Raw genomic sequence first — 25,874 nt, 5'->3', positions numbered from 1 at the left:
GGTGCGCTTGGATATCCTCAGTGTTACAATGAATGTCTAGTGTGGGTCTAAAGTAGATAAACGCAATGTATAGTTATTGAAAAGTTTCATTTTCATGCTGTAAAATAATAATGTAGCTCAGTTTGCTCGAATGGTGCTATGGTGTATCGATTTTCAGTGTGCGTTCCATTCTCACATCACCCTCATTGAAGGTAAATTCCCACAGGAACGGAACAAATTGGAGTGCGATCCTGGTGGATTACGCCCAAAGCAAGTTAACCATTTTTCAAGAAACTTTCACCGAGCGAAATTAAACAGTTGCCGCTTCACATCCGTAGCGCTCTGGGAGTGTGACCCATTGAGTTCTTCAGTCTATTCGTGTGTTTTTTTTTGTCGTTTTCCCAATCCTTCCCAAAGGCACTAGCAGCAATTCTTTCGACTCGGATGGCATCAACACATCCTTACCGCGTTCGGGCGAAAACTTTCCTAATCTCCCGGGTGTTATGATATCATTACGTTCGCTTTAACCTCCACAGAAAACTTCGTCATCGATACAATGGTAAGCTCGAGCGAGATGCTGTCCGACACGCTGGCCAATCAGAACGGGCTGCGTGCCATTAGTGGCAGCACAATGTACGGGGACGACGGGGCTGTGGCGCACACCGGCAAGCACAGCAGTGCAATCGAGCTACACAATGCGTACATTGCGGCCGGAACACTGGCCACCGCCATCTTGATCGTGGCCATCGTGGTAAGTACGGGGGGCGGCGGTGGGTTCGTTTCTCACGGGCTTGGGGAGGTTGGTTTTGTTACGTTTCTTTTTACACGGATCCCCGTCCTTCACCTTTTTATTTTGCTACGCGCGGTTCCCCGCGCACGAGAAAACGTTGGCCTCGGGACACATTCCATCAATCGCATTTTTGCCATTTTCCTTTCCGGACGCAAAGGTTCGTTGGGTAACTGGCAATTTATTACTCATCGGAACGCGTACCACAAACATGAGTGGGCATGGGTGCTCATTAGTTATCGGACCTATCGATTGCTGATAAAAGTCAATAACTTCGCTACAAGAACCCGCTACAACCGATGCGTTGAGCAACAAGCGAGAGCAGAGAAGGAAAAACTGAAACAACTTTCATGTCCTTTCGGGTTCAATCTCTAGGGGGTACGAGGCTAGAATGAAAATAATGATGGCTTGTGTAGCAAAGTGTGCTGATATTGATGTTGGGCTGTTGTACATTTTTATTTTTTATTCTCATTTTTTTAACACATTTGTTGTTAAGTTATAGCAATTACTACTAATTTTCTAGAACTTACTTTCTCGATTTGATAGAAAGATACATCTTTTCACAGGTTTTGTAGTTTAGTAATAATAAGATAAGATACAACAGCTGATTTACATAAGATGATTTACTTTTTTTGTGCGTTAAACTCATTGAATATTGCCATCGCATTTGAAACAAGTACAAAAACTCGAATTGCCTTACGTGTGCTGCCTATGTTCGATTTCAACTTCACGCATAATTGAAACGGAAAATGGTTTAAATTATGATTACTATTTCGATAAAACACTCTTCAGCGAACAAAACTCGTTAAAGCTAATTTTGTTTTATTAAAACCGCAAGGCTGCCTAGAATCCATAACTGATTTTCCACTTTCGGGCACGTTATCTCACTATCCGCCATCGACATTCAAACAACATAACCAGCTTTACACTTCTTTCGTTGTTCGCTTACACAAGGTAACCGCATGTCACTGCAAGGTGCACCAGAGCTACCGACACTTTGCCACCAAGCACCGTCAGCTCATTCCCATTTTCGGGCGCCGCGCCAAGCCGGCCAACGCTAACCGTCACTGGCTGAGCGGCAAAGGACATCAGCAGCAACCGCATCACCACCAGAGCCACACGAACCCGAACTACAATTACGCACACCAGCTGCCCAGCTCGTACTCCGGTCTGCAGCCGGAACGGATAATCAACAAACCATTGCCGATGAATTTGGAGAACGACATGTACTACACGGTCGACTTTGGAGACTCCCAGAACGCTCCGTTGATACAGTAATGAGATGAGCGGGGTGCGCAACGAACGGACAGCGAGGCACGCGTCCCAGGTGTTGTGAGTTCGCGTGCTAATACGCGCGGGCGTAGGATGCGAGGTAGGTGGAGTGCGTGTGTGTCAAGTATGGTGGGAAATAGGGTGGTGGTGCAATCGCTGCGCCAAAACCAAACGGGAAAATGATGGTAAGCGACACCGGGCGAATGGGAATGGCATTTTCTTTGATCCTGCTGGTACAATCTCATTCGCACACGATGCCAACATTGGTCAGCTGAAGGTGTGTGTGTGTAAGTATGGATAGCGCAACGGTTGGCGTACAGAATTTGATACCTTGTTTCAGTTCTGTTTCTTGTTCCGCATTTCTCAAGTACAATATGATAATGTGACAATGTGTTTTCCCGTTCAAGATAAGTGTAGTAGACGCTAGTAGCAAAAGAAAACAGAGTAAAAACGCGAACCATTCGCACGTTTGTTGGAACAGACAACGTTAAAAAATTAATTAATACAATGAAGAAACTCCCTCCAAAGATCCCCGCCCGCATGTTAGGAAGCCTTTTCAGCGAGACATGCAACGTATGTGAAACTTACTTAGTGTTACGATAGCTACGAACGTGAGTGTAAAGTATGCAACATTTGATTGTTTGTGTGGCACACGTAAGCTCCTACCACCAGCTATACCAGTATTATTAGTGTTTATTCTAAATCGTTCGCTGTTAATTTTATGTTTGAAGGGAGAAAAAACAATGCTTCACATTTTCGCAGTAAGTTGGGCTTATATTGTAAAAAAAAACAAAACAAATAATGAAATCATACTTTTCATACAGCATTCTGTCGATGCAATGATCACTTTACGAGAGGTCGGAAATTAAAGATGTGTATCACAAAGCATTACTGGACATTAAGGATTAAATAACCAAACAGATAGCGAAAGAGCATGCAGATACATTTCGATAAGAATCCGCACATAAATTGATGCTGAATAAGCCGAGGGAATTTCCAAACTTTGGTTCACGATGGCTCGGGACCGTCAGATGTCACTTTGTCCAATACATGATCTTGACGTAGTTCGGAGGTGAATGAAGAAGAAAAATACTAGAACTACATTCCATGGTACCGTTTGTCTGCCGGTTTTCTCTGGAGACATTCGTTTATCACCGTACCGATAACTTTCATGTTCAACTCGAAACTCCTCGGGTAGCCTTTCAGCAAGGGTGGTAGGAGGTCCTTTCAAGGGTCAGACGCCCCTTTTTTACGCACCTTCACCAACGAATGTTTGGAGCATAATGCGTTAAATATGGCTTTTTTCGCTCTCTCTCTTTCTCTTCCTACAGCTTCCCATAGGGGGAAGGATAATTTTATTTGGAAAAAAGGGAATAAAGGTCATCATGTGAGTCCGAGGCTTCGAATGGTTTTGTTGTCAAAAAGTGACCTAAAAAGATGGATAAGATTTCATTGAATTTAAGACCGTAGCACACAAGTGAATGAAAAGCTTTATCTGAACAGAACGGAGTAAGGGAATCTTGTCGAAATGGATTGTTCACTATACAAGCGCACAATGTTAGTAAGAAATGGGACGCTTAACGTCCAAAGGGACGAATTTTCAGTGAAGCAAACGTTCTTTCAACAATGAGCTAGTTGGAAAATCAGTTTGAAATGGTATGGCGTAACCTAGCGTTTGTTTAGCTCACGTTTGTGTTTAATCGTTACGTACGTAAGCGTTATTTTAACCCGTTCATATTGATGTCGATGTGTGTCCGTACCAGTTCAGGCGGCCGGTTCTGGTGTGCGGTGGTGGTGGACAAAATGTGCCAATATATTTTGAATCTCTTTGAAGAATGTAGCAACATTCGATGCATATACTAGAATAAGAAAGTTAATTTTACGCAAGAGCGATATGATGGCGACATATGTTAGCGAACGAAATGCACACACGGAAAGGATGGCCCAACTTTACGAAACAGGCGTGTAATAGTTTCACACAAATACAGAGAAAACGATAAAAGGGGACACGACTATTGAGAGGAGGCAAAGCAGCAACAACAAAAAAACCAAGCAAAATTCATTGATATCTTAATACAAACATACATACGACTTTTTCTTAAGCTACCAAAATCTTAGCTAAAATACCAGTTACTTGACATTGAGTGAACAAAAGAGCTAACCAACATACGTCAAGAGAATGATAAAATTACTTACCACTTTCAACACTTTATTACACATACCCCAAACCATACCAAAACTCCAAAAACTCTTCCAAGCGAGCAAACAGAACAGTCCTGACTTAACCCATAAGAGCAGACAGCAGGCAAGCAAAGTTACACGAATACGGAACGCTAAGGCCAGTTGCAAATCGCATACATCCATACTAGATACTAGCTAGTTGCTTAGTACAGAGGGCTAACTAACTCTTTCCGTTTTCCATTCCAAACTAAATCGAGAAAGTTTAACTCGCTGACATGGTCAAAACCGAAAGCAAAGCAAAACATACAAACAAACAAACATGCGGCCAATTCATCCTAGAAAGTAACGTCTAGTGGCCAACAGCTATTTAAAGAGTAGAATTAACAACACTTTTGCCATTCTGTCCTACGATAGTGTTTGGATGATTCCAACTATTCCAGCCTTAATACAAATTGTTTCACGAGTAGGATTGTTAGGGAGTATCGCTAAACTGATGGTAGACACATTAATTCAGTTGTGCAGGTTTGGTAATTGTAACAACTGTAATATCTAAGCTCTACCCTCAATTTCCAGTGCTTTTTTCTCGCTAGTGAAATAGAACACAGTCAAGCCAATTTACAAACAAACAAACAAACAAAAACCCTTTTTCGAATCTTCAACCATGTCACAACGTAGCTTCCTTGATAGAGCTTTTAAGCGTAGCGGAAAGGAACCACGCGGCGTTCGTGCGTGCGCCAAGCGTATCCTTGTACATCGAGCTGCTTGGGAAGCGTTGGGATACAGTAATTTTAGGTATCAATTGCGTTCCATGCGACTACCTGCAATAGAGGATTTAATCAAATGTACACATCTTATCGTAGATAATAGGACAGAATCGCAACGCGCGCACACACTCACCCATAGACACCCCCGCATAGCGAGACAACTGAATGGAAATTGCCAAACTAATATACTAAAATACGAATGGAAACGCGTACCACCATCTTGGACTAATTTATTACCTACCAGATAGAAGCCTACCATACGGAACCATGCACGTCGTACCATTACGCTGCTTGTGAATGGGACAGGACGCACTCTAATAAACCATTTTGAACACAGTCACTCACATACACGTACATACACATACATGAATCGCACAATAATTGTAGCATCGAAAATATTTGATACAGCCGATGGGTGTGTATGCTTCCCTGCTATACTGGCATGCGTGTACATGTGTGCTGCGTAAACATCTAAATAACTAGAACGCCGCGTAGCAAGCAAACACAGCGAATGGCGATGCTTCACTGATTTTCGATGCTGTCTGAGCGTGATGGAAAGCAACCCCTGCAGCAGGGATGAATGAGGTGGTGAGGCGTCGAAAAACATTAAATGCATACAATCCCTCCATAAATGATAAATTGCAGTCGTCCGTTGGAGCATGTTTTACTTTTACTTTACCGTACGCTCTTCTACCCGCGACTGTGTGCTAGTGCTAGAGGTGTTTGGAAGGTTTTGCTAAATCAATGCCGTGCGGACATCGAGCTAGAAGATGGACAAAGCACATCCCAAATTTGATCCGCTGTCAATTGAAACGAAGTGTGTTGGGTGCGGTTTTACATAAATTGCTTCCGTTTGTATCCGTTTGTCCTGCATTGTTTGCGTACATTGTGTAAAAGTTGAATGAGAACATTTAACTAAGTAATAGAAGGCAGATTATTTAAAAAAAATTATAACCAGTACAGGCATTTGTTTAAAAAAATAATAACGAAACAAAGGCTTGCTGTTTAATAGCCTACATTAATTAAAATTATATCATTCATTACTATATGTTATGGTTAAAATTATTTCTTTCTATTTCAATTTGCCAATCAATAGCTTCCTGTTTTAGCTCGTGTGTTGTTTTCCAATTTGCTCTACCTTCTTAGGCAATCGTCAAACTGATAAAGCGATAAGCAGAAGATAAGAAATTCGTACAGACTTTAAATCAAAGATGCAACACAAAACCATTCAAAGCGGTGGTTTTTTAAGATAGCTAATACAATATTTAATGTGGTAATTTGATGAGGTGAAAGGTACCCCGGTACCGGGGTATGAGCAGTAGCAAATGGCACAGCATTAAACGAGAACAAAGGCAAAGAACCTCCTTCCGCCAAAAACAAATGCTTCTAGTTCACTATCGTCAAAAATAGTACCATTTTTGCCAAAAAATATAAAGCAAAACTGCATCCTCCCCCCTCATGTGACCATGGTACTGTTTGTGGTAATGGTGTTTTTAGGTTCTGTTTCGTGCAAAACGCGCTGCATTCACAATAACTGTTTAAGAGGTAGCGTTTGGCAGCATCTATTTGAACCGTACGGATGGGGTGCGAGGTGTGTGCGAGATGATAGCATAATGTAGTAGAAGTACATGACAAGTATTTTATTCATACACTACAACAACAACAAAACCATCTACCCGACAGGGGACGGAAGGTGGACAATGCTCCAAACAACCCTTACCTTCTAAATGCATGAATAAGTAATACACAAGACAGTGACAAAATAAACAAGAAAATTGTTATAAAATTTAATTGTCTAGATATTTATTTTCTTGCGACCTATGTGTGTGTGTGTGTTTTGAAAATAATTTTGTGCTGAAAAAGTAAGGTAAGTATTACCGTTTGAACCGTTTCCGTGGTTTTGTTGTCATGTGTGTTACCTATCCAAATCGCTGCCATGGATTCAATTCACTCATTTGGATAGACCAGCGATGGGCAAAGTGCGGCTCTTTGATATCGAGATGGCGGCTCTTAACAGTTCATATATTGCATATAATTTGCACACATTTTTCTCTTGGTTCAACAATTTCTTGGCTCTTCACGTGAAACTCTATGAACATTATTGTAGAATTTGGCTCTTTCGGTTGTAAAGTTTGCCGATCACTGAATAGATCAATTAGTCACTTTGGTCGGTGAAACAATATTAAATATATGAAAATACATCTATTGGAGCCATGTCCTGGGCCAGAAACAGTGTGTACGAGTGTGAACAGTGTAAATTCATCCGATATCATCAAATTTTTCCAGCCCCATGCCATAGTATTGGCATTGTATAAGACAGATTCGGGAAAGTATCCCATGATCTTGAGATAAAGTGTGAAAACCCTTTAGTACCACGCAGTCGGGTAGTCAGACTCACGACGCTACGGAGGCACTAAAGTTTGGGAATAAGAATGTCAAAAAACGTTTTTCGAGTATAAACAAACGAGAATGACAGTTCTCTCTATATTCTTATACGGACTATCAATTCGTTTATTCGTCGCATGGACGATTTTTTCATCAATTACTATACTTCTTCTTCTTCTATTTGGCGTAACGTCCTACGCGGACTTGCCGGCCTATCCAGGCTTTCGAGACGTAATTCATTACCACGCAGCCGGATAGTCAATCCTTGCTACGGGGTGACGGCCCATTCTAGGCTTGAACTCATGACGGGCACGTTGTTGAGTCGTTCGAGTTGACGACTGTACCACGGGATCGCCTCCCAATAACTATAGGCATATGTAATTGATTGTTCGTCTGTTCTACAAACATGTTTCCCTTCTAGTAGAGGACTAAATGCGATGCTTTAAACGTTTTACCAATGGCAAACTCATGTTTAAAATGAGTGATTTTTTTACTAAAACTGGTTTGTAAACAGTTAACATTAAACCTTGCTGTCATTCCTTTTTCATTCCCTGATGTTGGTGAAATAATTGGCACAAGAGCTAATAATAATCAACTTGAATGCGCTTTGACAATCTGTACAATTGTTATTGAAAGGCTTCCAGTAATCCGGTTGCGTGGGACTATTAAATCTAGGAAGCCTGTATAGGCCGGCATGGCAGCAAAGAAGAAGCATTAGTGCTATAAAAAGTTAAGTTCAAAGAATAAAAGTGTCGATCGTCTATTTTAGGAACGTTTGAACATTCCCTTTAATAAAATAAATTTCCACAAAATAACAAAAACTTCATCGTTTTGTTCGTGTAACGTATCTGAGCAGAATTAACACAAATGTCTATAGCTGTTTATCAGAAAAAATAGATCATTGGGTTCTACAATTTAACTAACCAGCTTTTTTTATTGGCAGCTGAAATCATGTCAACATTTCATCCAAAACCACAGGCCAAACTATTATTAAGTCCTAGATTATTTCAGGCTAAAAAAATGTATATAAACATCGATTTGTCACAGCTTCGTGAATGATTGTTTTTTTGCCTAAGCAAAAATGTGTTGACAAAAAAGGTTAATACATTTAAAATGGAAAAAATAATAAAACTATTGTAAAATGCATCTTTGCAGTTACAGTCTGTTCCCAAATTACGCGATTCTCGACATACGCGGATTTGGAGATTACGCGGTTTTCTAAATTTGACAGATTAAACGTCAAATCAGTACAATTTGCTTCAAGAATCGCATAATTTTCTATTCGAATTGTATCAAATAAATGATGAAGTACATAAAAGTAGCAAATTTAATCAAAATATCATGAAATCAATTGTATTTTAGCTGAAACTGAATTGACTTTCGCGGATAACGCGAGAACGCATAAACTGCGTATCTCGGGTACATACTTTACACAAATGTTGAATGTTCAATATGGCGGAACTTAACTGTCAAGCTTACGTGTATAATGAATACTGTATAACGTGTATAATGAATACTGTTTCACTGACAAGCTTAAATTTCAGCTTGTAGGCTTGAATTAGAAAACAGCTCATTCATAGAGCAACCACCCATGTATCGCTAATCAAACAAACCATTCAGCAGATTCTTTTTTTTACAGAACCCAACCATTTTATTCACGTTTGCTGCTTGTACTAATGGCGAGCGCTGATTTGCGCTAAATATTCATAGTCTGGAGGAACGCACAAACAATACTAATTGGGAATGGAGATTCACTGCAACGGCAATCAATAGCGTGCGGCCCCATGATAGGCAAAGCAAAAGATGCCAGAAAGCATCTCTCCTGCTATCGAAATGCACAAGCGTCTTTTGCAGCACAATCCGTTCTTCACGCTCATAACTACATCCATCGTCCCTTTATCAAGAAGCATTGGCTGTCGTGTGATCATCTGCTATGCTCGGTGTGGTGGTGGTGGTGGTGGTGGTGGTGGTGATGGTAGTGGTGGTAGTTGTGTCCGTGCCCTCGACCACCGGAGTCACCGGTGGCGTAGCTGCAGCGGTGTCTACCGCTTCCACCGTCTTCTCGGGGATGTCATTGAGCACATGGCCACGGGAAGCTTTCTTGCTGAGCTCTAGCTTATAGTTCTCTTCCTCTCCCTCGGTGATCGAGTCGCGTTGTTCAGTTTCCTGTAAGAACAGTACGCATTAGTGAAACACGTTTGCAATATTCGCTTTGCCATTGTGTAATGCAGGATTATTTTGTCTTTAAATATATAAACACTAAATACCAATGCGCCTATCAGTACTTCAATTATAGCCGATTTTAATTCCATGCACCATGCACGCATTCCAAATGCAACTCTAAATAACCCTCCATCATCTGGAATTCCGTTTACTATTGATTTCGATTTTCATGCACGATTTGCGGTGGAATTGGAGCAATTTTATTTCAATTTAAACTAGATTGCACTACCGACCTACGAAACATCGCGAGCCAACATGCAAACATCATGCATCATGCACATTAGCCGGCCTAGGTACGGTGTAACGAAATTACCCGCAAATAATTGCGCAGATCCAAATCCCCGTCCTGGCTGCAGGCCTTCACGACCAGAATGCCGCTCTGATGGTGCTTTTTCCTGTGGCGCGACAGCACAGACGACGGCAGGTCCTAAACCAGGTTAACACAGTCATACAGCGTCAGTCAGAGACACAGAACAAATTGCCGAGATCGGCGATAGCCATCATTGCTGTCCCCATTACTACTACGGCCATAAACAACCTGCACAACAATCTCATAATGTTCCTTTTAGACGGCAGCATCCTCCGGGAGGAGTCCGGGAGGTTCTTAGTGCCTTTCTGATGGCTTTTCTACCTTTTGATTTACCCATCCCCAAAAATCCCGAAATCCCCCCCCCCCCAAACCCCAACTTACCTCGTCCACTACCGCACTTAGGATCGGTTGCGAGATGTTCTTCGATTGATTCAAACGTGGTGCACTGTCGGCACGTTTCGAGTTGAGTGACTGATCGGACGCTTTACCTTCCTTGCGCAGATGTTGATGGGATGCCTTGTGGTTAATGTCGACCGCTGACTTCAGTAGATCCACCTGCCGAACGCCCGTTGCACACGTGCAAATGAAATACCCAGACATAGAAACAAAACAACAACAACAACAAAACAAATAACAATTATCAATCTCTTTTTACGATAACGACCGACTACTTCCCACTGATCCCCCAGACGGTTCGGAATGGAACGTTACCTTCGAAGCACTACCACCACCCTTTTGAGCGCGTACGAACTCAATGTTGTAGCTGCTGCGTCGTTTGGAAAAGACATCGTTCACGTCACCCTAGAACACGGAAGAAAGCCATCGAATGAAACGTTTCTGCTACGCTTGTTTTCCGTTCAGTTGATGGGGTTTTTGTTTGGCGCTTCTTGGAGCAATAATACATGTAAAATACCCTTTTGACTTTTTCCACTTTCGCTGGATAAACTTAGGATGGAGTGTTATTGTTCCATTCAGTTGAATATATCTCTATTGAATCGACAGAAACGACAGGAAGGTTATTGAAAACCGCTATGCTGCATTCGTGAGAATTGCTTTGTAGGAACGAGGTCAACTAATGTAGAACGATTTGAAAAGTAGCCAAAAATTCGTTACAGCAGTTTGATATCTGAAAGCCCTTTTCGATTCAAATTTTAATTATAATTTTAATGATGACACGGGCTGGTAATCGCAAGAAAATTGTTAATTAGTTAATTAATAAATTTTCAGAAAGAGCATGTATGCCTCTAGTAATAGTAAATGTTTGAGGATATGATGACAGGGCTCTCTGCTGTCAAAAGGCATCCAAGATGAACAAACCGATTTTGGATGATATTTTACCTCGTTCCTATACAGTCCTTGTGTGAGGTCAACATGTGTATGTATATAGTATATGTTCACTTGTTGGACGGGCAGATTGAAAATTACAACTGGAATATGTTGCGGCAACTGTCCGATGTTTGCGTGTCAGCAATCGGGAGCCAGCAGCGATAGCATACAGACGTGCCCCGTTGGATGGATTTTAAGCTTGTTAGCTTTAAGTTACTTTTGTAATAGGGTAAACGTACCTATAGTGGTGGTAGTACCAATAGTGGTGGTATTGCACTAAAATGCGTTGCATACGATGAATTAAAAGTAATTAAGTTATTTATGCTAGTATGACATGTTCTCTGGCCGTTAAAAAAGGTTTAAAAAGTTAAATGCGGCCATTCCGTCACTTAATGACCTAAAAATCCATTATTTTGTGAAATGTGTCAACATGTTTCCAAAATCCTTAAGATTTTATAACTAATTATTATTTTTTTAACATAATTGTTATCAAACGATATTGTTTTATTAAAATGTATTGTCTTTTGACCTTATTTACGTATTTTTAAGTTTTTTTTTTACGATAGTGCCATTATAGGTACGCAAAATAGGCATGTTTCTATAGTGGTCTTAGTTATAAAATCAATAAAAACATGACATTTTAGATTTCTTTCGACGATATTTTAGGCATGTACTGTACTGTTTTCATTCAAATAAGCAACAGAAATGAGTTTTCTGTAAATAATTTACCAAACAAAGGCCAAAATTCGCTTATCTGACTGAGTGAAAAATCGACTTCAAATCAAGCAAACTTTTCTGGGTGTGGGTTGACGACATTTTTGTTTACCATCAATATAGGAGCACAATACGACAACTATAGGAACCATACCATCATTATAGATACAATGAAGCAGTCACAAAAATATGTATTTTTTAGTAAAATTGATGTGTTTCATGGTCAAAATGGTTTTGATTGCAAAGATAAATCATATTCCAATTGCTATGTGTTAAAATATTCATGAATTTACCTTCCTGACATTTAAATCCATAAAAACACTTTTATACCACTACAAATTGCACCACTATTGGTACATTTACCCTACAAGGATAATAAAGTTTCATCATTGTGCGTAAGAGTCAAGAAATTGTCCCAAAATTTTGAGAACCCCTGTAAATCCCTGTATCATGGTGTGTGTTATGTGTTAAATACGTTCAATATAAGGTATGCAGTTACATTTAGATTCATTTTCTGCTAGTTATTAGCCACATAAATCAAATAAAACTATATAGAAGATTATAAAGATTAAATGAAATGGAATTTATGAAACACGACATTTACGATAAGTTTGATTTCGAACCAAACCGCAATATAAATTATGTACCCGTGGGAATTCGATTCGCTTTAAAGCTTTTACGCAGCATTTTGTTTCATTTTGTTTAAAGATTTTTTCTTTTCACATCAACCCGTTTCCATCAAATTTCAAAAGAAACAAACCACGTACACTTATTATCGCTCATCCTGTTATCTCTCAAGTTATTCTGCCCCTTTTTGTTCTTAGCCAATGTATCCTTGTGTACATCAACGACTTGCCACATACGAACATACAGCTGCCAAAAGCAAAACCAACAATCTTTTCTAAACAAAAAAAAAAGAAATAATTTACAAACATGAACACTGGCTGGTACCAGCGCTAAGGCTTTTATCAGTCTACGCTCAACATGTACCATCATGTGAGTGAGTTATATTTTTGAGCTTTTTATTTTCCAGCACATCTTGGTAGAAAATCTGCCAGATGACATGGGTCACACTGACTGAAGACAGTGTACCCTTCCCCCGTAGAGGACTGTACACTGTGGACCGTGTATGTGGAAAGATAAAACACATTCACAAAAAAAAAATAACACAAAAACATTAATGCTCCTTCATACATCGCACCTGGCATTTGGTACCGGAGCGAAGGTAAACAACGATAAGCGTGGAGGTGTTTTGATAATAATAGCTGGCATCATTCAGCTTCGCTCATCTGCACAGAGGATGCTTCTCGCTCTGCTGGTTACAGGTATCCGCTTGAAGCAGGTAAAAAAGAATCAAACAACAACTAAACTCGAAACGATGAGCATATCAAGGGAAATCAAAGCTTACGCCAAGACAGCTGGTGCCATGCGCTTATTCTCGGAATCCATTGGTGCCTCTTCTAAATCTCATCTGATGCCAACAGTGGCTGATGGTTTAAAAGTTTTACATACTTCCTAACGATATCAGTGTATGAATGTGTCATCCTTTCCCAAAGATAGCTTCATTTTGTTCCACTTCATTGGGTCGCGTAAGCCCCACAGTACATAATCGTTGCGTACGTTCACGCAACAGCTCAAAATTAAAATATGCTGCTTGCTTCGATGTTACTTACTCTTGAGCCACGCGGTAAGGACGTGAGGCTTCCTATCTGGTTGTACTTTATCATGAGCGATAGGCGCTCCTGCGACATCGATGTACCTTGATCTTTCGTCTTCGGCTCGTCACCATCGGTGTACAGCTTTTCGGCCTCACCCTTTTCCACGGCTTCATCGTCGGCGTCCTACAACGATGTTTTAAACGCAACAGTTTTTAGTTTTCTTTCCAAAAGCCAACAGCCAACAGCGCAGTTTGCCGCACTTACAGGATTGTCATATTTACGCAACCAGATTGAATGTATGAATTTGTAAGCAAGTCCACCAGCCACCGCTACCAGGCCCATGTATCGGAATGCTTCGCGTGTGCCAACCTCACCGATCAGAAATCCGCCAAAGAAGGAGCCACTGCCACGGCCCAGACTGAAATGAGCCATACCCAGCACACCGATCAGTGTGGCCAACAGATTTTTCGGAGCCAGCAGCGCACAGTAAGTTGCGGCAGCAACCCACATCAGGTGACAAGAAAGCGCTTCCATCGCTTCGAACGGAAAGCACCACCAAGCGTTCCTGTGAATAGTATGGAATAGCTATTATAGTAGCCGGGTTTGTCACGTATCAGCCGGATTGATTCTTACTCAATAAACGAATAGCCCACTAGGCGGCAGGCGTGTGCGATGAAAGCAATCACGATGAGGTTGACGTGTCCCACAATTTTTGTGATGCGTCCAGCGCCGTACAGGAAGGGTATGCTGCTCACCGTACCAACGGTGATGGTAATGCCTAACAATGTCGAAAATGAACAAACTCTCTTCGAAACCATCACTAACCGCCTTACCTAGCAAGTAGTTGGGAGCTCCAAGCTCCTTGAGGTACAGGAACAGGAAGCTCTCGATGAAGCCCCAAAAGTTGCCCAACAAGAACAGGAACCAAATGAAGATGATCACGTGCTTTAGCTTTAGCAGATTCAGTAAATCCTTAAACACATTATCCGCCGGCAGTTTCTCCCCGAGTGGCATCAGGAACACCGTTACCGAGGAGATTATCAGCAAAATGTCATACGTGTAGAATGCCGCCGAGTAGTCCGTGTAACCCAGATCCTTCGAGAACAGATCGATCAGCACACCGGTGATTGGCGAGAAGATAGCCATACCGATGCTGGAGAACAGCCGCTCACGGCCAAAGTCTCCACCATACTTCTCGATCATGGTTAGTGCGATTGGGTCCATTATGGTGACGCCCGCTGACAGCATGGTCGTTGCCAGGAAGCGCAGAAGAAAGTATATCCAAAAGATCTTATCGTCGCTCTCCTTGTAGTCCGGCGGGCAGATATCGGGACCGTTTCGGCGGAATCGACAACGCTGCACCATACAGTCAGCGGCCCACTCCGACAGCTTGATATTGCTGTTGAGCGTCATGTTCGAAGTCATTACCAGCCCACCGCAGCGAAGATCTTCCTCCTCGAGTGCGGTAACATTGACGCCCTGCTGCCAGAGCAAGGCCACACCAAAGCGCGTCTTAAAGTCGGTCACCGTAGCATTGTCATCATGCTCGATTTCCATACCCAACTGTTCGATCGGTTCGCCCAGATCGGGGTGCATGTCGAGTACGATAAATGCCGAATCGCCACTGCCCGCCACCACCCACCCTTCCTCACTTTCCTCTGATTCTTCGGGTGTATCTTTAAGTAATGATTCTTTAAAAAAAAAGAATTAAAAAAAACATGGATATCAAACATCATGCCCATTACACGAACATCAGTTACGTCAACTCACTGTCCATGTACAGCTCGGTAGTGCTCGAACTACTGCTAGTGCTAAGTACGTCCGCTGTTTTGTTCTTGTTGCCTTTACCCTTGTTACGCACGTAAAGATCGAGATCGTCCTTCGGATCGTTCGGTTCATCACCAATCGGCGTGACGACGAGTGGTAGATCGGTCGGTGGTGGTGCCAACTCAATCTTCGGGTTCTGCTCCTGTAGCAAACAATGGTCCAAACACTGGTCGACGACGATATCGATTTCTTCCTCCTCTGGGCATTCGCGGCTGGGGCAGGGTGACCACCAAACCTGTAAAAATCAAAACGTTCATTTTTGAAGATAGAGATTTTTTTTTCATTTTTTTTATTATGAACTCTTTCTGTTAGCTTGTATGCTTCGATGATATGCCACTTATATACTTACAGGGTTTCGAATCATATAAGGGAATAGTTCAATCACTTAGGGAAATGTTGCAAGCAAGCTGTGGATGTTTGCAATCACTTAGGGGAGTGTTGCAATCGATTAGGGGAATTTTGCAAGCGTACTGTGGAGCTGTCGTCAGACGGTGGGTACCGGTGTAAATACCTCCAAATATTTTCGTCAATATTGAATGATTTAACTATTCCCTTATATGATTCGAAACCCTGTAAGTAAACTCCTATAGTTTTTACTTCATTACAAATTAATCCTCCTGAAATATTGTTGTAATATTTATTCTTCTTCTTCTTCTTTGGCACAACAACCGCTGTCGTTCAAGGCCTGCCTGTACCCACTAGTGAAGTGAGCTTGGCTTTCAGTGACTTATTGTTACTATAGCAGGATAGTCAATCCTACGTATGGGGACACGGTCTGTTCGGGGCTTGAACCCATGACGGGCATGTTGTTAAGTCGTACGAGTTGACGACTGTACCACCAGACCGGCCCAAATATTTATTAAACATTCAAATTGTGCTTTCTACCATATTGTTTTCAACAGTAAATGCACATCGGAGGTTGTGCTCCCAAAGGTTATTTTTTAAATTAAATACAAATCAAATTGACCCGCACCGTTGATTCGGGTGTTGCAAATAATGTTAAAAACTTCCCCTACGGGTCATGCTGTCTAGCTTTTGGTGTGGCTGGGACGGACTGGGCTACACTTTATCGTGTCGTTCAATGTTCGAATGATGAACGACAGGTAGCAGCGTTCAACTAGACAGCTTGACGAAATCAACGCCCTCCTGCTGGGGGTAATTGAATTATGAATGTGTTGTAACACTCACCTCTACATTTCCCGTGCCGGGATGTCTCATTACGTACGCTTCCGGTAGCTTGCCAGGTATTTCCTGCTGCGGGATCAGCAGCAGCGAATGGTGAAATAATGCATTTAAAAGCAAACTCATGATGACAACTGGTTTGTACCGTCCGAACTTGTCCACCAAGAATCCTGCCGAGAATCAAAACGGTTACCATTATCAAGCTGAGCACGGTGTGTGTGTATGTGAATGTGTGATACGATGGGAATGACACGATCGTTACCGACTCCAAAAGGGATAGAAAATATACCACCACTAACTAATAACTTGTTGAGTGACCCGTGACATAAACAAGTAGAGGGAATCAAATTTAGGAAGTGTTTGAAATATAGCCCCGCTTTGACCACCCGTATTAGTTTGATTTCATTTCATTTCAACACAAATTCAAGGGATATCATATATTATTTGAAAACACATTTTTATGAAATAATGTTTAAATATTTGATCAACCAAGTTAATTTTAATATTTATTTACTTTTTATATTTTTCCTATGTATGCGTAATTATTCATATATTTTGATCGTAAGGCCAGGCTATTTTTCTTGCACTATCCTTTCTTCAAACGAATTGTTATCGCTCTCTGAATGTTATTACCCCCGATATACACCATACTTGATATACGCGATTTCGCTACACTTTTTTTTCTAAATTTGACATTTCTTCGAGCAAATTGTACTGATTTTACACATTAAATGTTAAATTCAAAATAAACACTTTTGTCCAATTTTAAAAACCATTTTAAAAGTTATACATTTGCAATCTTCAGTAGAAATCAGATTGAATAACTAATTTAGAGGCTAAAAACCTACAATTTCAATCAAAACTTTACGAAAAATAGCAATAATTTGTCTGAAAACCTCGAAATTAGACTTACGCTAATATTCGAAATACGCTATTGCTCCCGATCCGCATTAATAGTGTATATCGGGGAGTACCTGTATTCATTTCCATGGTTTGAAAGCAATCCATTGGTTCCAATTTGGCTGTTTTGCATTGACAAAGCTTTCAAAACAAAACTAAAATCCATTATTGTATTTCATTGAATAGTTACAATGCACTATCCTATCGATCCAGTCCACTGCAATACACACCACTTCCCTGTACAACATGGCAAAGCGATGTCCATATTACAATGCAATTATCAACCAAACAAACACTGCTACAACAGGACACAACAGGTCGGCCTCGATCGGTAGTAGCGAAAGGTCATCAGCACCACATGCTTACGTTTCAATTAATAGCGTGCTTGCTATTTTCCTCCCTATTAGTATTCGCTTAAATTAACATGCTGTTAGTGAGATTGATTAATTTATGTTGTACAAAAACATAATTAATTTTACTGCCTGCACCTACTGCCGTTCCCACTGGGGAAGGCCTCCGCTATTTGGCCCTTTTAACTTTACGCATTTTGGCCAACGAGAGGAGGTGTGAAGGCAAACTGCGAACTACTGCAAATCCAGCATGCCAACGTTTGCTATCGATATTTTGGGCTTCACTCCGCTCTCTCTCCTTCTCCCTTCCTTTCCCTCGTGGTTCGTTACGGGTTTCCATCATCATCATGCATCCATCCATCCAACGAAGCTCTTCCTCTTCAAGCTAATGATGGCAGGTTTCAATTTGTAAAGCTTTCTGGCTGATTTCACGCACTTAGGCACTCCAGCGAAAATCTTCTGCGCCGCCCGTACACTTCAGTATCATGCACTCACCCACAGTTCAGTACAGTACACAGCACAGAAGGCACACAAACCTTCGCAAGACAAACCTTGTCTCAAGATCAAACAGTTCCGCGGTCGCAGATTTTCCAAACATCCTCCTCACTGTACACCACACTTCTCTCACCTATCCCTTTCATTTAATTTATTTTATCGATCTGACCGGTCTTGTGTCTTCTTTGTGGGTATTCATTATTTGGCGATTCTTTGGCGATTGTGTTGTACTCAAAACTTATTATATGGTTTTTGGTTTTTTTTTTGTGTGTTTTTGCTTCACTTTTCCAGCGACGAAATGAAACCTTTGGAAGTGGAACCTTTCCGCTACAACTCCACACCACCGTACTTATTTTGTTTGTTGCGCGGTCGGTGCCTTTCTTCGTTGCACACATTTTTGTTATCGGTTATATATAAATTTATTCTAGCGCGGTTTCTGGTGGTTTTCCGCAGCCACCCGCTACTATCCGGCTGCCTCTTGTACACAACACGAAACACGAACCACTGAGACGGCTGAGGATGGATGCACAACTGTTCGTTATCAGTTGAACCGTTTGATAAGATACTGACCGGCGGCGGAAACTTCAAGAAGCACGAAAAGAAAGCAACACCACTGAACGCTCGAACGAGAGCGCTTTGGAAGAGGAACTTTTCCCGAAATGCTTACCGGTGATCGGTGGACTTAGGAACGTGGTGAACGGTAGCGCCAAGTAGATGATTGCGATTTCCTCTACCGTCAAGCCGGTACTTTGCATGTGGATGGTCAGGTACGGTAGCAGCGAGGAGGTGGCTAAAGATGGGGAGCAAAAATTGGAGATTGTGAAATATAGAAAGAAAAAAAGGAACGAGATAGTTATTTGAATGCTTAGAATTGTGCATGGGAATAAATCATAACCAGTGAGTTAATAATTCAAATAATTATTAAATAAATATGTATTAAACAGAATAAAATAAAATATAGGCTTTGCTATTGAACGCTGACAATAGAGGATTAAAAAGAGTAGAAAAAATATATATTATACAAATGTCTATGATACACACATTCCTACTGGAAGTAAAGCGTTGCGGTGATACAGGCTTCCATATTATTTTGCTTGTACTTCTTCTTTGGCTCAACAACTGATGTCGGTCAAGGCCTGCCTGTACCCACTTGTGGGCTTGGCTTTCAGTGACTAATTGATTCCCCCCCATAGCAGGATAGTCAGTCCTACGTATGGCGGCGCGGTCTATTTGGGGATTGAACCCATGACGGGCATGTTGTTAAGTCGTACGAGTTGACGACTGTACTACGAGACCGGCTAATTTTGCTTGTTAATATAACTTAAATGTTTCAGGAATGCAAACGTAGCCATTCTCTCTGAATAAAAATAACTTAAATAACGTAGTTCAAGAAAATAAAACAGAATCTACTTAAAACATGTATAAATGGTGTTCGTTTATGCATAATAACCTTTTTGAGCTTTATTAAGTGTTAAAAACGTATTATATCACCGGTTTTAACACAGCATTGTGTCCTTCAGTGTATTGAATTGGTGATAAACTTTACTTTATTCTAATTAGTCATAAATCATCTCATTATTATGTCAATTTCTCTACATTTTTGAAACATATTAATACAAGCAATACAGTCCGCTGCTTCAGTGTGGTTCGATATACACATCAACACACCCATTAGACTCTCACACATTACAGATCCTGCCCATGTTCTGTAACAAGTGTGTTCATAGCTCTAATCAAACTTCAAACACAACAACAGCACGGTGGCAAACGGTGCGGCAAGCCACCATTAAGCGACAATGTAAAAATAAGCCATGGACATTAATTTATGACACTCTCCACTCCTTGTAAACGGTTTTTATGTTCAGCAAGTGGTGTGTGTCACTTATTTGAAGAGTCGCTCCGGTTAGAGGTTTTGGAAGCGTTCCTGAGAAAAATGAATGAGTGAACTGGTGCTGAAACTGACCCCCATTTTCATCATACCCAGCAAAAGTCTCCGTAGGGCGGAGAACGTAAAGGAAGCAACACGCCCACCACACCGATCCGCGAATCCCAACATGCTTCACCCTGTCCTATAGTAAGAATCTACCCAATACGCAAGGACTCACTGCTCACTGAAGCTGCTGAGGCAGTGAGCTAGTCGAATTGAACATATGTACCTACACACTGCGAAACAGCAAAGTTCATAATTCAATTTCATTTCAGTTCCATCGCTCCTCGGTTCCAGCCGTCGCACAGCCACACCACTGCTGCTGCTCCGGTGCTCTGCCCGGTTTTGAACACCATTGGAGAATCTTCCCTCAACCCAATCAACACGATGGTGCAGTTTGGTCGGTGCTTTCACTCAATGGCTCTCGTGGGACCCGGTGTGGCTGATACTACCCAATGCACCCAATGTCCATTCGTCATCGTTCCGGAATGCACCGACTCCGACATTAGGAATAGCAGATGCATTTTAACAGTGACATTTCTACATTTACACACATCCACTAATGCGCACCCGGCGTACTCGTACGATCCCGCTTCACACTATCGTGTGGCATGAAATTGAAACGAAAACGTTATGAATAGAAATAGGTTTTTGAAACATCATTTTGTATTTATACCCCGCCTTCCATCGCTTCAAACCCTTTTGCTTCATGCCCCCCTCTCACTCTCTCCCTCTCTTTCTATCTCTCGCTCATACTCCTCCGGAGATATCCAGACACCAGGCAACGTCCGATCTTACCAGGAAAGAACTTGCCAGAATGGCCATTGGTGCTGGAGTATCATGTAAATTCGATGACTTTCGACCCGCTTGGTCAGAACGGGTCGGCTGACTAGTTGTAGTCTGCAGGCATCCAGTGGTCCGGCGAATAACGATCTGTCGGTCATCGTCTTTCGTGCAAAAGTTCCACTTAGTTCATCGTGTTCAATTTTTCAACCCCAACCCAAAAGGATCCATCCAGGACACCGGGACCAGCTTGCTTGCCGATGAAACATGGAGGTCCGCTGGCAGAGTGAGACTCGCTGAGAACACGTTCCGTAGCGCAATGGGGTGAGTTGATAAATTTGACTATCAATACATAGCAGGTGAAGCAATCGAAGAAACCCACTCACCCCAAACAGTTAAACCGAAACATGCACAAAAGCTCGAGTGTGTACAGAGGTACACAGCTGCAACTGGGTATGTCGAGTCGATTATTCCTATTCCTGAGAAACTGATGCGAAAGATTGGAACGGTATTTTTCAGCAGCTATGCATTAGCAGTATTTTAACGTTTAACGTTGATGAAGGTACGTTAGCGGTATTTTAAGAAGTAAATTTTATCAAATTAACATTTCCTGTAAGGATAAAAAATATTTCTATAGTTAATTCTACATCTCTTATTTTTATTGTTTTTTTACTTTTTCAGATTCATCGTGGATTCTTTCGATTGGTTTTTCGGTGTGTTTACAGTAGTACTATTCTTCCCAACAACTGAAAATTTCACTCATCATTAGCTATACAGTAGCGGTCCCGTAGAACAGTCGTTGATTCGTACGATTTCAAACTTTCATCGTCATGGGTTCAAGCCTCTTGTGTACCGTTCCCCCGTCTTAGGACTTGACTATCCAGCTACGTTGTACTAATATACATCTAAAGCGTGTTGTATTATAGGTCGGTATCACCGCGTAGGTCGTTAAGTCAAATAGAAGAAGAAGCAGATTGACCATAAAAGGATTCTCACGTCTTGTTTTTGAATTCAATAAAAAATAAGCTGAAGTATGGTGTATAATGCAACAAACTACAGGTAGCTACTGAATTGCCCAATGGATGAATAGGTTTTTAATCCCTTTCTAATATGTTACCATTACTGCTTGTATTAATATTTTTCATAAATAGATAAATTACAATGTTGTGTTAAAACCAGTTATATAACACGTTTCAAACACTTAACAAAGTCCAAAAGATTATTATTTGTAAACATACATAATTTATACATATTTGAAGTAGATACTGTTTTGTTTTATTGTATTAGATTTTTTAACTTATTTTTAATCAGAAAGAACGGTATCGTTCGTATTGATTACGAACTTTAAGTTATATTAACAGGTAAAACATTATGGGGGCCTGTATGTACAGTAACTTCAGTTTTTATTGTTATTTCGTGAAATAAACAGGCAATGACAGTACAGGGTAGTTAAAGTGTCTAATTCGAGGTTGCACTTAACAATATGCCCGTCATGGGTTCAAGCCCCGAATAGATCGTGCCCCCATACGTTGGACTGACTATCCTGCTATGGTAGCAAAAAAGTCACTGAAAGCCAAAGCCCACTTCACTAATGGGTACAGACAGGCCTTGACCGGTAACGGTTGTTGAGCCAAAGAAGAAATACTACATTACATTTTCACTTTTAAATTACCTCTGTTTGAATTTTAAGAAGTAGATTTTTTTTATATGATTGGTGAATTCAATTAACGAATGATTCAAGCATTCTTCCAGAATTTATGATTTCTGATTTCTAATTTGTGATGCTTATGCCCTGCGTTTAAAGATTAACAAGATAAAATTAATCGTAAGCAATACGGCAAAGCCGTCCCTCCTGAATAAAAAAATAAAAGACAAAATATATCTTATTGTTGATTATCTTTTTGCTTTGTTTTGTTGTACTCACTAATTATGTTCATTCCCATACAAGTATTGGTTTTAAAAGACTATAATCAACCATCGCTAATACAAAACTATAAAACATCGATATATTCAGTTAGTATGTTTGTATCAAAACGATTCTTTTCAGATCTATTGCTAGGTTATACAGTGAAACCCCTCATACAGTGAACGAGTACCATACGAGTACGAGTAAATTTTCAATTGTGATGAAACTGGCTTTTATTGGTAAAAAAAGTCTAGCAGGAAATGGGTAACTACTGAACAAAAGACTCTTCCTAGAAATAAACCATTAAAATATCGTTTATCATAGCTATTTTTCAGCAATGCAAGAGGTGACTTCGAATTGTTTCCTTTTATGCTCACAGGCATTCACGGGCAATCACATGTATAAAACAATAAGATTTGTTAATAGCGCAAAATATTAAATAACATACTATCAACCACTTTTCCAAAAAATTGGATCAATAATCATGACACATATATAGAGTGCTATAAATACCTCCCAAATATTAGTATTATCAAGACACTTTTTAAATTTTTCGGGTGTATTTATGAATTTACACCAACACATTGCTGGAACCAATTATTCTACTTTTTTTAAAAATTATATGAAAAGAATCTCCCCCATAACGAGTGTGTCCCTGCATCGGATTAAACTGGTTATAAGTGGTTTCACTATATTTAAAGCTCAATTACTTCTTCTGCTGTACAACTGTAATAACAATTGAACGAATATTTATCTAATTCAATACTGTGATAACCACGTAAAACTTACCGCCGTACATAACGAACAATGTAATCTTCAGCATAATCAGATTCGGATTGATTCCATGACGCTGGCAGAACTTCTCCCAGCGTGTTGGATCACGCATCGGATCATCGTCCGGCCCTACGACGGTGTTGATGGCATTGGTACCATTTTCTTCTGCTGCCATTTCTGGCAACGGTTAACGATCACTTGAAGGAAAGAGCTCGAATGAGTGCTCTTCCGGTATCCAATCGCGCAATAAAACACAATCCACGCAAGGCTTGTACTGTGTACGGTTGCTGCAAAACAAAAAATCGAACATTAAAATGCAGCTCATTCGTACACTGTTGCCTACACTCATCGAGAACAGGAGGCTTCAAGAAGAGGCAGTTTAGCGCTTCTTTAATTCGTTGTATCCGATCTGTTCACGTGATCCGGATGGCCATCTTCGATGAAGCAAGGCGCCTTACAAGCGCAGATACTGTCCACATGCAAGCTAAAACACTACACAGACAACCGCGACGCGACCTTATCCCGAGCACTGTCCGAAACACACATACACACACACGGTTCTATCACGATCCGGTAATTGGACGCGGTGTGTTAGTATCACTTTACTACGGCTAACCACAGCATCCATCTACTCCGTTCGAGCCGATAATACCTTCACGGCATGATAGTGATGGTATCCGCCACTACCTTCACCATTTTGCCATACAGCTCTGCCACTACCGCCACAACCACCGACACCACGGGAGCTGGAACCACAAAACGGCTTAAAGGACGGATATAATTAGGCCGATATGGCGCGGCGGTACGTTTGCATCTAGATGCTCTTGAATTTGCATCATAATGTGCGCTGGTAGGTCGACTGGAGTGACGCATATTACGGCCCGGTGCGGCCCAGCGGGACGGAGAACTTCGGCAGCCGTATTAACCCTAATTTCAATGGCTCAATTCAATTAGCCTTGCCGCCGCTCACTAACTTTTCTAAGGTAAAACGTTTTTATCGCTCATCTTTGACGCAAAAAATAATCTTATAAATTAGATCACGAAGGATTATTAAAACTTTTCTAGCTATTCTACCACACAACATCACAGTACATTTTAAAAGTTGCTACGAGATTGTTCGTTCGGCCTCGTATTAACCATGCTTCAAATGGAAACCGTCCGTATTGTCCGCTTTCTTACGTTCTAGGCCAGTATTTCACGCAGCCAAGCTTACGAGAGCAATTTTTCAATCAAATCTCATTCGCCTCTGCGCATGGTTCTGAGATGGCTATATTCAACGGCAAGACTAGGCTGTCTCAATGAAAAAAAACACTTCATTCATCACATTCCATGATATCACTACTGTTGCGACATCGTTTTGTGCAGCGATTGATTGGTCAGTGCAAACAGGTTTTATATCGAACCAAATATCACTAAAACATCACTTGTTTTTAACCAAAACCACGGATCACTTGGACATCATTGATGGAAAATTTCATCACATGATCATTCGTTTCCATAACCGTCTAAAACTAGCACCATCACACCAATATCCTCTTGCGTACCAGGAAACTTGATCGTCGCCAACGAACCACTCGCGATCACGACCGTGGACGTACTGAATATCCACAATGAGGGTTGAGATTATACTTCAGGCCTACGCCGCCCTCTCGGTAAGAGGGATGCTCCAGGTAATCTTCAAATAATATAGCGCTGGTCGCACACTGCACCATGGCGATTCTCCAACACCATCAAACCCAAGACGCCCGTTAGCTGCTCATCTGTTCTGTTTTGCTTGCGAGTGGCAACGACCAGGATGTACACTCGCTGTACGAAAACACAGCTGTGAGATCCCGGTGACTGTGAGGGATTCATAACGCTTCCATTGAGCGTACGTTTGCCATCCATTGTGTCCACCAATGTCACACGCAGACAATATCAGTACCTGCTTGGCAAGAAGTTTCCGTGCAATGTTTGTCATCTGATCTGTCTTATCGCCCAGACTAGAGCTGATTCCAGCTCTTTTACTTCCAACGGTCGTCGCCTGCACTGGCGGATCACCGCGAGCCAATTCTAGTGCTTATCACTGCTTAACGGATTGCTGGTTGTGAGTCTGCAAGTAAAGCAAAAGGAAGAATTACGTAGAGGTAGA

The 25,874-nt window shown here is 41.2% G+C and overlaps 2 protein-coding genes across 3 annotated transcripts in view; one reads left to right on the top strand and one right to left on the bottom strand.

The window, feature by feature from the left end:
* The window catches only part of LOC120904867 (serine-rich adhesin for platelets-like), a 48,223-nt gene extending 41,449 nt beyond the window's left edge, over positions 1 to 6,774 (top strand). Inside the window, 2 exon segments of the mRNA XM_040315294.1 lie at positions 516 to 730; positions 1,721 to 6,774. Of these exon segments, the coding sequence (XP_040171228.1) occupies positions 516 to 730; positions 1,721 to 2,044 (539 nt within the window). The 3' untranslated portion in view covers positions 2,045 to 6,774.
* A 2,218-nt stretch (positions 6,775 to 8,992) lies between these two features.
* LOC120904868 lies at positions 8,993 to 25,415 on the bottom strand. 2 transcript variants are annotated; one of them, XM_040315295.1, is made up of 13 exons: positions 25,288 to 25,415; positions 23,759 to 24,030; positions 19,021 to 19,143; positions 16,615 to 16,778; positions 15,370 to 15,661; positions 14,433 to 15,290; positions 14,233 to 14,377; positions 13,864 to 14,164; positions 13,615 to 13,782; positions 10,613 to 10,702; positions 10,283 to 10,456; positions 9,905 to 10,018; positions 8,993 to 9,534 (listed from the first exon to the last, which is right to left on the bottom strand). In XM_040315295.1, exons 2-13 carry the CDS (start codon positions 23,916 to 23,918, stop codon positions 9,268 to 9,270), a joined length of 2,856 nt encoding a protein of 951 aa, XP_040171229.1. In that variant the 5' UTR covers positions 23,919 to 24,030; positions 25,288 to 25,415; the 3' UTR covers positions 8,993 to 9,267. The 2 variants fall into 2 exon arrangements, with proteins under 2 accessions (XP_040171229.1, XP_040171230.1); XM_040315296.1 differs by lacking the exon at positions 9,905 to 10,018.
* Positions 25,416 to 25,874: the final 459 nt, after the last annotated feature.

Source organism: Anopheles arabiensis, chromosome 3 (assembly GCF_016920715.1).
Source record: "Anopheles arabiensis isolate DONGOLA chromosome 3, AaraD3, whole genome shotgun sequence".
Lineage (NCBI taxonomy): Eukaryota > Metazoa > Arthropoda > Insecta > Diptera > Culicidae > Anopheles > Anopheles arabiensis.
Note: the sequence above shows the minus strand (reverse complement) of the source record. Positions and strands in the feature narration are given on the sequence as shown.

Excerpts from the sequence above, each read along its gene's own strand:
- LOC120904868 (XM_040315295.1), bottom strand. The coding sequence starts at position 23,918 with ATGGCAGCAGAAGAAAATGGTACCAATGCCATCAACACCGTCGTAGGG. Across the intron at positions 14,378-14,432 it reads AGCTCCCAACTACTTGCTAG|GCATTACCATCACCGTTGGT; the intron begins GTAAGGCGGTTA and ends CGACATTGTTAG. Across the intron at positions 10,457-10,612 it reads GTGGTGGTAGTGCTTCGAAG|GTGGATCTACTGAAGTCAGC; the intron begins GTAACGTTCCAT and ends GGCGTTCGGCAG.